General features: G+C 43.2%; 1 protein-coding gene across 4 annotated transcripts in view; it reads right to left on the reverse strand.

Annotated features, from left to right (window-relative positions):
* Positions 1–15,625, reverse strand: part of LOC126382684 (SPRY domain-containing SOCS box protein 4-like) — a 117,933-nt gene that overhangs the window by 46,979 nt on the left and 55,329 nt on the right. For all 4 annotated transcript variants that reach the window (XM_050032702.1, XM_050032704.1, XM_050032701.1 and 1 more), the window contains one exon: positions 6,762–7,713. In XM_050032702.1, coding sequence (XP_049888659.1) covers positions 6,762–7,494 — 733 coding nt within the window. In that variant the 5' untranslated portion in view covers positions 7,495–7,713. The remainder of the gene's footprint in view (positions 1–6,761; positions 7,714–15,625) is intronic.

Consider the following 15,625-nt stretch of genomic DNA (forward strand, 5'->3'; position numbering starts at 1 on the left):
GTGCAGAGATGTGGGAGTGAACAAACGGTTTTGAAACTTCTTTGAAAATATGACAATTTTTCTGTCCAGTGTCTGTGTCACACTGCTTCATTCACATCATCCCACACAACTGCACGGCTCCGCTAGCTCTCTACTTTTTGTCCTTATTGTTCACACCCTCCCTCTCACTGCCTTTTGTATTCTGGCTCCATCCTTCTCCTGATAAGATTTCTGTGTGGTCCATGGTACATTTAGGATCTTATTCTAGTCCACATGAACACAGGTATATTTCAAATCTAGCTTTTTCTATGCGTTAGAGCCTTTTGTCCACACACAAAAACCATTATATGTCACAGAAACTCCATTTTCAGTCGCCCAGAGATCCTGTGATGAGGCTGCAACAAAGACCCTTCATTACGTCAGCTTTGTTTTTTTATACAGACCCAAACAACGGCAGCATAATGCCATCCTAATGTGTGATATTAGAAAGCATGTTGTAATTCTGGAAGCAAAAGAGGCGTGACGGGTGTGGCATATAACACAACTGCATCAGCCTCTTGTGTGTCAGATAATATAAGCGTCAGGCAGCACTTTCATAACAATAACAATGGAATAACATGGCAATAATTATCATTTACTGCCCTGGTTACATGGCGGCTGATCTCATCCTCTGCTCAGACTGTAAGGAGCTCCTGGACTTGATGGTTTTCCCAATTTGCGGACATTTTAAGCCGCTATTTTTTCTCACTGAGTTAGCTGCTAACTGCTATTAACTGCTTTTAAATCTCCCAGTGATCGCACACATAACATGTCTGCTAGACGTCCTACCTGTTCCATCCATTGTCCCATCCCTTTTGCCCAGTGCTGTTACTACTTCCACTGCCAGCTTATAGGTGAGACAACTCTGTCCCCCCATTTCAAGTTATGATCTTACCTTTTATACAGAGGAACGAGGCAGAATAATGGCGTGACATTCCCGCCTTGAACAGGCAGTGTAAAAGGAGCTAGTGCTGACTTGTAGACAAGGAAAATTGAGGTTTTAGCTTGAGCTGTCACAGATGAGGCAACATTTCAAGCAATGGCGGATGTGGCCAAAATAGTGCTTACTCTACACATAAATGTATAGTTATGCTTCCACTACATTTAGGAACAGGGCCAGGGAGCCTCCCAGTGATAGCTTCTTCTTGAAATTTTTTCTTCCGCTTGAGAGCAAGGAGGAGGAAACCCCCCATTTTCAAAAACACCCATGTACGTGCAGACTAGGCCTTATTCTCACAGTAACTCTCTGTTTTTCTTCCATTCTGTCACCGTCTCCCTCGTCTTTTTTTACTTGTCTTTCCTTCTTTTCAACCCAGCGTCCCTGTTCCACACTGTTTTCTCCTCTCTTTGCTTTGCTCACAGCGTCTCAGAACAGTAATGATTGGTCCTGTCATCCGGTCAGCTACAGTAAACTGTCTGAGGCTGAAACTGGTTTGCGCTGGTGAATCATATCACAGCTGTTGGATAATAGACCTTTAATGTCAACTTTTCAGCAACTGCAGGGAATGAAAAACACACCAACATTGGCTTTACTACCAGGAAAGAAATATAATCCTTCAACTGAAGTTAAAACCAATCTCCCAAATTGGATTTACAAGGTCTTCACCTCATAAGAGTCGTATGTGCCCAGCAGTGGCCTCTGATGGTTTAGAAAGTGTCTATTTCGGGTGGTTTGTGCATTGGTTGATAAGAAAGGCAACATTAAACTGCCAGATTTCGCAGTGGAGTTTGGTGTGATGTATGTGTGAATACAAAGAGAAAAGAGGAGGAAAAAGAGAAAGAGAGGAAGTGGCACATATCAGGGCCCAAGCTAAGACAGCTCCTATTGTAGTGAATCAAAGCGCCGCTAATTGGTACAATTATAGAGACAGGATGAGGGAGAATACAGAGCTGTGTGTGTGTGTGTGTGATAGAGATATTATGCACACACATTAGAGAGAAGCAGATGAAAAAATGCTTCAAGGTAGCAAAATAAATTAGTTACACATGTTATTTATGTAATTCAGCAACAATTAAGTGAAAATACACTATCTGGGAAACAGGGATCCGTTCACCTCTCAGTGGAAGAGGAGAAAGTCCTCACTCAGAGCGCTGGAAGGATGAATAATTTACATCACATTTACAGGATAATGCAGTTTTAACCTTGCTCAGCATTTATTTGCATTAGCGCACGTACTTCCCTGACCCTGATTGCTTTGTGTGATCTTCCCAAAACTACCTTAAACCTGCAGTGCTGCTGGTTATAGGTCTCACCGGTGTGTGTGTTGTGTTACTGCAGGAATGGGAGCAATGATCTGAGGTGGAGCAAAGTGATGATCAACTGCTGGCGGTGCAGCGGGGCCTGAGCCGGAGTGATGAGAAAAACAAACAGTTTGTGGCGAGGAGACGCCACGTCTATAAATCTCTTTTTAATACCCTGCAGTCATGTTGTTTCCCCTTTCAACGATAATTCACAAACAATCCAATAGTCGCTTCTCATGGGAAGGCCTGTTAGATAAAGTCATTACCGAGCTACCCAGAGGATTTTTTTACGACCATACACTCATAAACACACAGAACAGATTTATATGATACATTCATTGAGATTTAAATGCACACACGCACTTCACATTTGATACTCTGAGCAATTACCAAAGAAGACGGCATCAAAAGACAACTATATGATACAACGTCTGTTATCTGACCACATCCAGCTGTACTGCCATTCACACACTCTCGGGCAATTATGACTTCATTCTCAGTATCCGAGTCATCTGTGGGGCAGACAAGCTGATTCAATTCAAAACTGATATTGAACGAAGCTGCTACACACACAGGCTGTAATCACACTCTGTTTGCCCACCCTGCAACAAAGAGAGCACCCCGAGGCTACTAACTTCACCTCTGAACCTGGAGATATTACTCTCATCGCAGTGTTTGTTTCAGCTTCAGAGCAACGACTGGAGCATTAACAACCCAAAAAGACCTCTCAGCTACGAATGTGGTTATGTGTCAATGGAATGTGAAACCAAAAGCATTGTTTCAGGTTTGGTGGTCCAAGTGGGTTTCCCCTACCTACGGCCTGTCTCTCAAGTCAGGCATTGTTTTGTTTGTCTGCGCGCATATGATTTAATTTATTTTGTTTCAGTTTTGGGTTGCATAGCTGCATAATAATGTACCCTTTTAGACTGGCTTCTTACAGGAAACAGCAGTTTTACAGCTTGGTCAAACGGCAAACTACTGTGACAGTGGATTTGCTCGTGGGGGCTGAGTCAAATTTTGTATTTGGTGAACTTGCACTGTTGACCAACAACAAGCCATCTCAACAGTGTTGTCCTTTTCAAAGAAATTAGTTCAGGAGACTCCTAAATAGAGGAAGCTATCGAAGCTAAATTAGTTGTGTGTCACCTTCCACTTTTATTTAACAGTCTTCGGTCGAGGTATAAACTGCTCCACAACAGTTAGGAAGAAGAAGTCAATAGTACAAATACATTTTGTTGCCTGATATTAGGCAGAAGGGACAACAACATTAGTCCCTGCCATGGCACTGACTGGCTAATTGAGTCCCCCCAGGGTGCTTGTTGGATCGTTTTTTATTTCAACTGAGGAAGCCCCGTTTCATGTCAGGATGCCAGACGAATATGTCAACTTAGTGGAGTGAACGAATTCCAAGGTCTGGATTTTAGGCATCGTCTTTTGAATAAAGTGTTTGAACTTACTGACCTGTTAGCAACAAGCTTATTAGCGACCCAGCTAACAAGCTTGCTGACAGACAGTAAACAAGTATTTTTCCCATCTTTAATATAACTATTTATTGAATGAAATTATGTGCAATCCCAGGAAAGAAGCTCATGGGGCTATCATGACTGTCTAGCATGTTTCTAGCTTCCTTTCGTGCTATCAATTCGCTTACCAGCACGAGTAGCTCACCTAGTATGGTGAGTTGTCACTATGTCATCAACCTACGAGAAGTAAGTGTTTTGCACAGACACAACAATTAATTGTTCTGTGCCACTAAGCTGTAACCTCAGCGGCTAAAAATGAAGCCAATGCTGAAGTTCCTCTTAAGGCCACTTGAGGTTGGCTCCAAGAGCGAGACAATCCCCATATGTCCCAAATTTAAATGCCCAACTTTACAGCCGAAATACAGGCTGGTACAAAAAAGAGTTCTGGTCTGTGCAGGGGTGAACTTACCCGTTTCAATTTTATTAAGGCCTAAAGTTACACATAATTAAGGGCGGGGCCCCTCTGCTTCAATCCTCTCATCCAAATATGGTCAATTCTGGCTCCAAATATCTCAAATGGCAACGGCCAAAATGCCCAACTAAAGGCTTCAAAATGGGAGTCGACAAACCAATGGGTGAGCTACTTTCTAGTGTGACAGACTTTTAGTCCTTTTCGTTATTTTATGCTCTGATCACAAATCTGTATTTTTAAATTCCTTGGCTTTCTCGCTGTCTCACACACATCCCCACTTGCCTGCTTTTCACCACTACTCCCTCTTTTGCTATTCCATAAGACACACCTATCAGGACGAGCCTTTCAACCTTCACTCTCCTCCATGCATTAGGCTGAGCCCATTTTCAACAGTCAAACCTCATTTCACAGCATGAAGCATGTACGCTTGTAGAGGCGAGGGCTTTGAATGCACTCAATATTCTCCATATTCTCCTAGGTGGGCCATCACACAGACTCGCCATGAAATCCAGCAGATGGCTCCATAAATGGGAAGTGAGTGCGAGAGGTGCTTTCAACAGTCAAAGTATGTACTTTGAACTAAGCCTGAGTGTAGGAGATTACCAGACATCACACATACAGTCAGGCAGGACTTAAACCAGAGGTTAAGAATTTCAAGTCTTAAAATTCACTGTTTTATGTTTCATTCTGATTCATATTCTGGGTGGCCATCTGCAGTTTTAAGACCAAAAACATCCAATTTAAAGCTAGGATAAGGCCTGGGACCTCTTAAAGGGTGTAGAAGACAGGCTCTTGATGTTTTGATGACCATTAAGAGCACAGAACTTCTAAGAAACATTTCAAAGCGTAATCTGGGGTGATTGGACAAAGAAAAAAATCAGACGTAACAAACTACAAAGAGAGAGATGGGTCTCTTCTCAACTTTCTGCCGGGTAACGGTCAAAAACACACCCTGTTGTGATATCAAATAAGACCCATGGGGCTTTGCAAACACAGGGGGAGAGAAACGGACAGAGTCCGATCATAAGCGTGTTTTCATAACACACACTTTCCCTTCCTGGCAGGTGTGTGTCCATGTGTGTAGGTGTCCATGATGTGTGTCTAAGAGCTTTTCTAACAAGCTGTTCAAAGAGTTAATGTTTAGACTGCGATGGGAGGAAAAGCCTGTCTCTTCTCTTATAACACACACATGTGGATAGACAGACGGAGTCAACCAGAATGTAGAGTCTCCTGGGAACTAAACATATTCAAATACCTCAACCCCACATCCAGTCTACTCTTTATGAACTCATCTCCCTCTCATATCACCGAGAAACACAGCTGTTCTACACAGACACAACAACCTCCTGATACATTTATAATGCAAGATGTAGTGTTGCTACTATGTAGTGCAGAACAAAACCCTTCTAGCCATGACAGTGACCCAGAAGACTAACACTGAAACAGCCAAAAGGACCATGGTAATGAGGTGTTGATACCTGCAGGTAACATTTGTAAGACTACATATTAGAAATTTATATTATTTCTTCCTCGGGCACCTAGCCCAAGAACTGCTTTGTAATATCTGAAGAAACGAGTCTGAGAAAAGCTCCAACATACGGAAAATGAACTCTACATTCAGGAGGTCAGCCCTGTACCTCAAGAAGTATTATAATGAAGTCAAAACAGAGGTCAGTCAAACGGCCATCATTAACCCCCAAATGACCATTTGTATATCAGTTGCTCACTCAGTGTTACCTTGAATTTGTAAAGACAACTGTTTTTCTCACATGCCTCCATGGTGAACGAAGAATCCAAAAAAGAGAAATTATTTACAGATTGAAGTCATAGGGGTCTGCATTTACAGCCCAGTTCACACCAAAGATGTGTGGCAAGATGAGTTGTAACAGGCAACCACTTGCAATGCATCATTCTGCAATGTTCTTAAAACCTGCCAGTTCACACCAATGCACGTCGAATGCTTCGAATTAAATTCGTTCTGAGCTCTGAAGCTTCGAATGTCCATAAATGGATTCGAAGGTCAGCCCTAATGTTCGGTAGAGAACAAATTCCTATCTCCACCTTTTTAATACTGCCTTAACCAGAGAACCCAAATTCACAACAACAAATAACTTCTTCCACATATTTGCTGTTAAGGTAAAAAGAAAGCAGTGGCATAGAGAAGATTTCTATAGAAACACAGACCACACACATTTTCATGTGACGACACAAGATGAGCAGTTTAACTACTGCCTCAATGTTTCCAGTAGACAAACTGGTGTCATCACTCTCTTGAATATTGCAGAACATGTGAATTTCCTGTCCAACTTTCACCCTGTTCGATACCAAAGAAAGTGTGTCAATGTACAATCTCGACTTTGCAGAGTTACATAACAAACTGAAAGTCTTACTACAGCCTGGGACATGCGGTGACATGTTACGATTGGGCTACCACAGTGCTGTTTTTCTATTCGTGTGTTAACAGCCATCTTACCAACTACTGTAATAGTGTCATAAAAATTCCGCATTAAACACTCTTCATCAGTACTTAATCATAATGTGTTGTCAGTGTAGGATATGGTACTTACGATCCAAGCCGTTGATGTACTTCATGGCTATCTCACAATGTCCCCACACAGCGCTGACGACAGGATACAGCTTCTTGCCTTTCAGTCCTCTAAATGCAACTCCTAGATACTGTCCATCCACCATAAAGCTCAGCGTCCCTTCGTCCATGTCCAGAATCACTAGCAGAGAGTCCGGCAGGTTGAACGTCTCGTCTGACTCCAGGAAAGAAGGGTAAGTGGGCAGCGAGCTGTGGGCCCTGTTCTTACTGTCATGGTAGAGCCTGTTGCGTCCCAGATCCCAGCCCCAGGATTCACAGTCCGACCCCACCAGCGCCGTGTAGCCAACAGAATGTAAAGCAGCCTCTGAGGTCGCCACCCCGACCACGGCATGGGTGCCCCTCTGTCGGGAGGGCCAGTGGATCCTCCACACATGCAGACCCCTTGTGTATCCAACCCGCCCCCGGATGCAGTCCGTGCTCTGAGCGACCGGGTGGCGGTGAAATGTCAGTTTATCATCGTCTTTTATGAAGATGTTGAGCGAGCGGTCGTCAGGGTTCCACGCGTGACGGAGCTGGGTCTCCAGTCCAGCACATGGCATGTCCAATAGGAGATCTAGCCGTGGTGGTTTTGCGAAATCTGGGCCCCTCAATTCTGGGTGCTGACGGCGATGCGCTGAAGGCCGGTAGGATGGGGAGCCACCGCTTTCCCCGCGACCATCTACCGATTTGATGCCGCCAGAGATCTTCTGCCCCATGGCTGTGATGGAAAGGCTCACAGAAGGAGGGGAAGGAAAGGTGGGTGCTGCGCTGCGTAGAGCTTGACGTTACCTCATCAATGCGGTGGAGCTGAGGTGAGAGCTCCTAACTGAAGAGTGGTGGAGGGAGATGAAGGAGGTGGAGGTGATGAATGAAAGATGTGTGCGATCCAGTTTCATGCCACAAATGTCTTCAGAAAGACAGAGCTGCTGCCCCTCCTGTTAAGAGAAGAACAAGAGAAAGAACCATTAAAAAAAGAAGAAATTAACTGCTAATTATTAACCATAATTAGTTTCAGCAAACTGAAGTCTGAGCAATGAGCCTGAAAACGAACAAGGACTAAAAAGAGAGATGATGATTGAAAGAGAAAAGAAAATTACGCCAGTGGCAAATGTTGGCAAACTCTTTGCTTCACAGATTTTGTGTGGCTTTGTTTTGAATAAACAATGAACAGGATGAACAAGCGCACGCACGCACACACACACACACGCAATCACACACTGGCACATATACACACACACATTTCCTCTGACTCATCCTGTATCCTCCTCACAGAGTCATACGCCAATACCAATACATGCATGCAAACATTTCCCAGTTGTGCAACATTACTGAGATTTGAACCTGGCACGCTCTCATTTAGGTAATGTAATTTTAATGAGTATTGCCTGAGTCTGCAAAGGCATCAATACAACAGGGGGAAAACAAAAACACCAGGTAATAATTTATCTCCATTCCGCAGAGAAACAAAGTTGAAAAGGTCAGCCTGACTTACGCTTACCCTCACACTGACTACGTTTACATGCATGTAATATTCCAGTTTTTGCGCTTATTTCAAAAAGAAGACAATATTCCTACTAAGCTGTTTACATGGATACTGAAAGTGAATATTTCACTAGTGTTCCTGTTAACACGCATCTGTGCATACACCTATTAACATGCCCTTACATGTTGTTTTTTTGTCACGTCAAACTATGGAAAAGTGAAACTGCTGTGGCTTGTTGTGGACAAATCCTCCCTTTTCATTTCTATAACCACCTTCTTGATAGGGTTGGTGTTAAGATGTTTGCATATCTAAGAACCTGTTGACAGAGAAGTCCTTTACAATGTTTAAAAGAAGGCGTGTTTCTCCTTCTGACCAGGGCTTTACCCCACAGACTTAAAAACTGTTGGCAAGTTGGTTTGTGTACAACACAGAGCTGACTGTAAACAGGCAAGAGAAAGAGTGTCACAATCAAATCCCCAATTGACCTTTCGCTAAGCCCCGCCTCTTTGCGATGGTCCAACAAGCTGTTGGAGTAAGCATGGAGCCCACACTGTAACTAACTGCACTCCCTGAAGAAATGTTATCATATTTTTGAGAAAATGAAATAGTGGTTCCAGAGAGACTCTACAGTCTGTGTTTGAAGGATATATCCAGGATGTCAAACTGACTCAGCAGCAACAACAGGTTAAAAAGACAAAGATAGTTAGAAGCTGAAGCTGAACTATAGGCTACAGATCACAGTGTAAAAGTGAACCACCACATCACTGCTGATCGCCACAGAAGACAATGAATATAAAGGGAAGCTTCGCTGATATTGAACCAGCTGTGTGGCATCGCAGTGTGTGCAGAAGAACGGTGTTTGGTTTCACCCCCGTGCTGCTGCCAGCACCTGGACCTCCGCCGCTGGACAGGCAGCGATCACCGGGGGAAGTCGAACAAGATTCAAGTTTCCCTTCTTCCCTTCACTGGTTCCTGTACAGCAGGGTCTTTTGTTTCACTGTTATAAAAAGCAAAAGCAGCATGTGTATGCATTCAGTAGGCTATATCTTCAGTAGCTAGCTAGCTAACCCTACACTTTTCAGGGTTTGATTTTGGAACAGGGAAGAAACGTATATCTTTTTCCATCCTCTCCAGGTAACAAGTATCATTAATACACGACGTGTCCCAGGCACAACATTTAGCTCCAAATCCACAAAACCAGCCTGAAAATGAAGGAAATCAGAAATTATTGCATTAGAGTCAACAGAGCACAGCTGTGTTGCTGTCAGACCCTGGTCTGAGCCGACCCAGTGCTACGTTATGATTGGCCAGTCTGCATCCAGAGGGTCAATTGTGACATATATTCTGAATGCCTTGTATACACGTCCAAAGAATGTTCCTAAAACCCAAATAATGCTGGCTTATCATGTCTCAATCAGTCAGAGAGTGCGTCATTCGGAATAAGGCCTAACTTAGAGTATGTGATGCTTGACCCGCATCGAATTCAGATCATATTTGGAGTTAATGTGGAAGATTAGTGTGCATGTAAACGTTCCCACATCATATAGTACAGCATATGATTCACGTTGTAAAATGTAACAGCAGCAGGGAGTTTATGTCCTGTCATCTACGTGTGTGTGTGCAGCCAATGAACCCAGATACCAGCGAGCAATAACCACTGCTGATATTCTGGTTTCATGTTGAGAATGTTATTTCCAGTTTTGTCATTTTCAGCGTAATGTTCTTAGTTTCCAGTGTGGGCGACACAGTTTTAGTTCAGTTTTTATTCACTTTCAGTTTAGTTTCTCAAGTTTTGGTTTATTTGGAGAATAGGTGACACTGTGTTAAAAAAAACAGATTATAATCTCATAAATGTAAGTTTAGTTTCTCAAGTTTTGGTTTATTTGGAGAATAGGTGACACTGTGTTAAAAAGAACAGATTATAATCTCATAAATGTAAATTGCACTGAATAGATACAATATACAAATTTGACCTCAATTGTTTTTACTTTCCTGTGGTAAAGTCGGTTTTACGAATAGAAAAAATTAAGTTAGAATCAATTTGTTCGCATATTTACTGTTAATTCATCCGTCTTGAACACCGTCATACAGCATAGAAAAGCAAGATGATCTCACTCACATATGCACAGACAGCTCTGTGTGGTTAAACTGACGTAGTTATCTCTTCCAGGAACAGCAGCTGGTGCTTCCTGTTCACAGGAAAAGAGTCAGTGACACCTCGGGCAGACAGGGAAGTGGATGACACAACTCTCTGTGTGCCTCACGTATCTGCTGCATGTCTTTATCTCACCCGCAACAAGCAGCAAAGCACCCGTTTATTTTATGTGTACGCTGAGCTGACGCATCTTCTGGTAAGAGTGTCTGTCTAGCACCTCGATAGGGGCGATGCTTATTTACGTGTCAACACTGCACTGCATTACAGGGGGAAAAAAAGAGGTTAAACCTTGTTCCTCTGTTGACAGTACAGTACTATCATGGGAAATCCAGGTTAATGCTTTGTTGGTGGATCTCTGCTCAGTCTAAAGTCTTAATTTATACATGAACCAATTAATTAAGCCTGTAAAGTCAATAATATTGAGTTGAAAATACACTTCAGAAAGTACAATTTTCAGCAAGGCCACTGTTTGTGTTTCTCTGAATGTAAACTGCACTAAAGTTAATGTGACAATTTGTACTCTGTTTTTATTTTTAACCACAGACTGATGATGCCAGCACAAATATTCCCACCAAACCAGTCAGACACCACACCACAGAGTGAGGTCATGGTGTAATTCTGTGTGAAATCTCTATGCCCTCCACACACACACCTCGTCTCATTTTGGCCGCTCGTATTTTCCCATTCTCTGTCTTTCTCTTTCTGTCTCTCTCACTGTGAATGAGGTCATGGCAGCTGGCAGCCAATGTGTGCCACCACTCAGTTCACTCCTCAGCATGAAAGGGTTCAATGCTCGGACATACACACACACACATACAGCTGCCTCAGTGTGTGTCATCACGGCCTGGCAGGTGGGTTAAGGGTGGACGCTGCGTGGAAGATTCCAGAGTCCTCGCTGCCAAACTTCAGCCAAAGAAAACACTATTTAACACTGTACAAACTCTCAGTGTGTGTGTCTCAGCTGGCTCAGTCTGGCACAGCATGTGGATGACAATCTGGTATTTTGGGGCTGTCATCAAGGAGGCACTTGACATCTGACCCCGTGTCGTCACGGTCACCGTTGCGTAGTAACCTCTCAAGAGGCTGGTGGTGGGCTGGCGCAGCGTCTGCTGCTGCGAAGAGCGGCAACATGCTTCAGCCATCTGTTGTTTACTTTGCCTCCGTCTCTCTCTGCTTCTGCAGCCAACTCATTGAGGATCGACCGCACTCAACCCCCCCTCCGTTCATCTGTACGTTCAGCTGGGTCAGACGAGACAGGAGATCACTTGGTGCCACACGTATGCAAAACGCAGGTGGTGCTATGACTAAATGTACCATTTGAAGTCAAAACTAATAGAAAAAAGGCGACATCTCCTGCCTTTGTCCACCAACAGTCTGAGGCTACATTGACATGACAGGGCTTCATGTTCAATTCCAAATTTTTCCATTCATGTTTGAAGTGACCCATATCTGACACCAGTGTAAACGGATCTCTGCCCTGAAACGCGTCACACGCAACCACACACATGCATGTTGATACAACAACACAAAGCCTCACAGCTTTGGTGATAAAACAAAACAAAAGAATGACATAATGAAATAGAGGTACACCTTCATCTCCTGAATGATCTTCTTAAGAGGACGGATGACAAAATATGTTGAGGATGAGGGTGAGAAGACGAAGAAACACAAGAGCAAATACTAGCCAATCAGAGGCAGAGTACATCAGGTCATGCCTTCGCCATATTGGCCAGGTCGGGTAATGTCATAACGCATTATAATTAGCCATGTGTTTCTGTTTGGTGTCAGATAAAGGGTGCTTTGGAACAATGGGTGTTCGTTTTCTGGATCGGACGGGCTTGCGGTCCAATGGGACATATTTTAGATTACTGGGGGCTCTGAATTATGGACCATCAGAACACTGGGCAGTGCCCAACAGGGGTACAGGAGCCTTCTGAAGTTTCAACAGAGCATTCCAGCATTGAATAGTGAGTCATCTGCACCTGTGCAATGAAGGATGACATGGAAAAACCATGGATGTTCTGGAAAAACACACATTAATTCCACAGCAGCTGCATGGCCAGTGATCGGCTATGTCTCGGACTTAGGACCACATATGAGAGTGGCCAAGATCTGATTGGGGAAAATCAGATTTGCTTGTACTGTGAATGTAGCCTAAAATCCACAGATACTAAGCTTACGATGACAGGAGATGAAGAAAAGCAGGAATTCCCAACTTTTAGAAGCTGAAACTAGAAAATGTTGAACATTTTCTGAACATTTTCTGTCACCTCTTTGATTGATCAGCTAATTGTTTCAGCTCTACTGTGATTTTAAGCCCAGTTATTGCTTTGTAAATATCAAATTACACAGTAGATTCTACAGCTGATGGATTTTAGAGCAGAAATTTGCAGGAATCTGGAAAAATGAGATACAGGAAGGAAAAGGAGAGAGACTGAGAGCAAAAAGAGAAAATGGATAAACTTGGCGACATGTACAGAAAAAAGTGAACTGAGAAAAGTTCAGCAAAAAGTTTTGCAAATGTGACACAAAAAGGAACCGACAAGTTACATTAAAGGAAAAACTTGTTCTAAAAGCCTTGTCAAAAAGCTGGAACAGGACGCGATAAGGAAGGAGAGGACAGACAGACAGAGAGCAGCGTGCACCTGGTATGTGGGCTAGCTTCATCTGGCTTCTCCTGCTGTACGACTAACAAGCTGCAGTCACTAAAAAGCATGTGAGGGCGGTGTGTGTGTGTGCACGGGGAGGAGGACACAGTGTGTGTGTCTGCCTCAGACTGTTTCATTTACTGTCCAACAAGCTCTGACTGGGCAGACAGGCTTTGAAGTCGCACACACACACACAGATAGTAAGCTGCTGAGGAACCTCTCACTCATACTGCACCACCCTCGGAGAACAGACCCCGTACGTCTGTGAACTTTTCCTCAGACATTGAGTAAAGCTCTCCTGAGGATCCGAAACACCCATGACTAACAGAAACCACGCTTTCCAAATAATGCTGGGTACAGTAATATTTACTGTACATGTGTCATTCTGTGTTTGTGTCTGATACCTCTTTTCCAACAACTTAAACTTAGCCCTGGTTTTGGGCTGGTGGCGATTCGCAGTTGGTTCAACTCATGAACCTTCTAAGAACCATCTTGCTTTTCCACAGGCCAGTGAGCCAAGTCATTACATCACTGTGTATGGCTGCAGTTTCATAGCAACGCTCACGCCAACTTCAAGCACGAGACCACATGGTCACTTTACAAGTTTTACATGACTTGTCCAACAAATTTGTGCTGCTGGTTGTAGGGTTGTTACAATATGAAATTTTCAAAGTACAACTGTCTCTTGGGGCCGGTGTCCACAAAGCAATTTTTGTTTTTCTTAGCGCCAGCGTCTTCTTTCACTTGTTCCCAATGAGGAAAGAGCATATGCAGCTGCTTAGAGAAAACTTTCTAACCGTCACAACAAAGACAGAAAAGCCAATTTTTTGGGTGCAGATCAGCCGCCAGACACTGGAAGTGGCTGCTGAGTGCTTTGCTTTTATTACCATTCGCAGTTTAGGGGTGTTGTCAACTGAGTAGTTGACCCTCTGTTGACATATCTTTACGCTAGCTACCTTGGTAACGTTTATGTCAAGATAATGTTGCCAGGGCGTCGGTGGCTTAGTGGTAGAGTAGGCGCCCCATGTACAAGGCTGTTGACGCAGCAGCCCGGGTTCGACTCCAGCCTGTGGCCCTTTGCTGCATGTCACTCCCTCTCTCTCTCCCCTCTTCACGCTCATCTGTCCTATCAATTAAAAGCTTAAAAATGCCAAAAAAAAAAATCTTTAAAAAAAAAAAGGATATTGTTGCCATAGAAACAAACCCACATGCGGCACGTCATTAACAAAAAGCACCACAAGCACTTTTTTATGAGGCGCTGAGATGAAGCTCTGCCCAGTAAGGTTGCAGTGATATACCAGTTTGAAAGTATACTGTGATATAAAAGTAGACTGTTATCATACCGTGTACATTTGCTTATCTACGATACCGGAAAAACACAACTGAACGATAAATCTCCCCTTTATCTTAGTTTTTTTTCTAAGGGGAGACTTTTTACACATATTTCCAATAACAAAATGGTTTCAAGTTTTAATTATAGTAATTAAATGTTCATTCAACCAACAATAACTGTTCCGTTTTCGTCCCTTTAAGGGTCATTTTGACTGATATATATAAATTCTGTAATATCGTGATACCGTGAAACCGAGATATTTCCTGAGACAGTTATCGTATCGTGAAAATCTTATACCCTAGTGCCCTGCCACCACTTTTCTGCTGAAGAAAAACACTATGTGGACACACGCCCTTAAAGGAATTAAAACAGAAAGGTTTTATTGGTTGAACAGATGCTTGCTTATAACAGAAACTTTTAGACGTTAAAAACGTAGGCAGATGAGAAGGAGTGCACACACCAGTGAAATTCTCCATCCAGGTTGCATTGTTTAATACCACAGATAAGCAAATGTACATGGTTTCATACAATGGTATACTGTAAAACCAGTAAACTGCTGCAACCCTAGCCGGTTGTGATTGGCAGTTATTACATTCAAAAAGACAGTTAACTGCCCAACATGATTCAATTCTTATTGAGATTGAACATAAGATGTTAATGTTATCCTTGAGCTAGCTAAATAGCTATGCTTACTCTGTGAAATAATAATCTAACCCAGCTTGTGATGTACGTAGTTTGCAGTTCTGGTTTTTCTGACCGAGAGCCTGTTCTTTCGCTGTTGAAATGCACAGAACTGGTTTAAGATTTGGCTCCAAAGCCCACAGTCTGCCTTGGTGACAAACGGGTATGAGAGAGACAGTCAAGTACAGCCACTGACCCACACAGGATCTGAATGAATAGATAGCCAGTCATTCAGCCTTCCTGTTTCTGTTTTCATGGATGAATGTCTGGCCTGGGAGCATGCTTGTGTGTGTTATTATCCCAGCCACCTGCAGACACTGACAGCAGCAGAAACAGCTGTTGTCTTGCACCACGAATACGACACGCGGAGACAATGGGCTTTGTTTAGTCGTATGCAGTCACATGTTTATGAATATTCTGTAGACCTCTCAAAGGAATAGTCGGGGAATCGTATATGTTCTTGCTGAGAGCTGAATGAGAAGATTAATACCATTCACCCATCTTGTATGTTTGCTATAAGGCTCCATCCAGTTAGCTTAGCTTAGCA

Source organism: Epinephelus moara, chromosome 21 (genome assembly GCF_006386435.1).
Source record: "Epinephelus moara isolate mb chromosome 21, YSFRI_EMoa_1.0, whole genome shotgun sequence".
NCBI classification, from domain to species: domain Eukaryota; kingdom Metazoa; phylum Chordata; class Actinopteri; order Perciformes; family Serranidae; genus Epinephelus; species Epinephelus moara.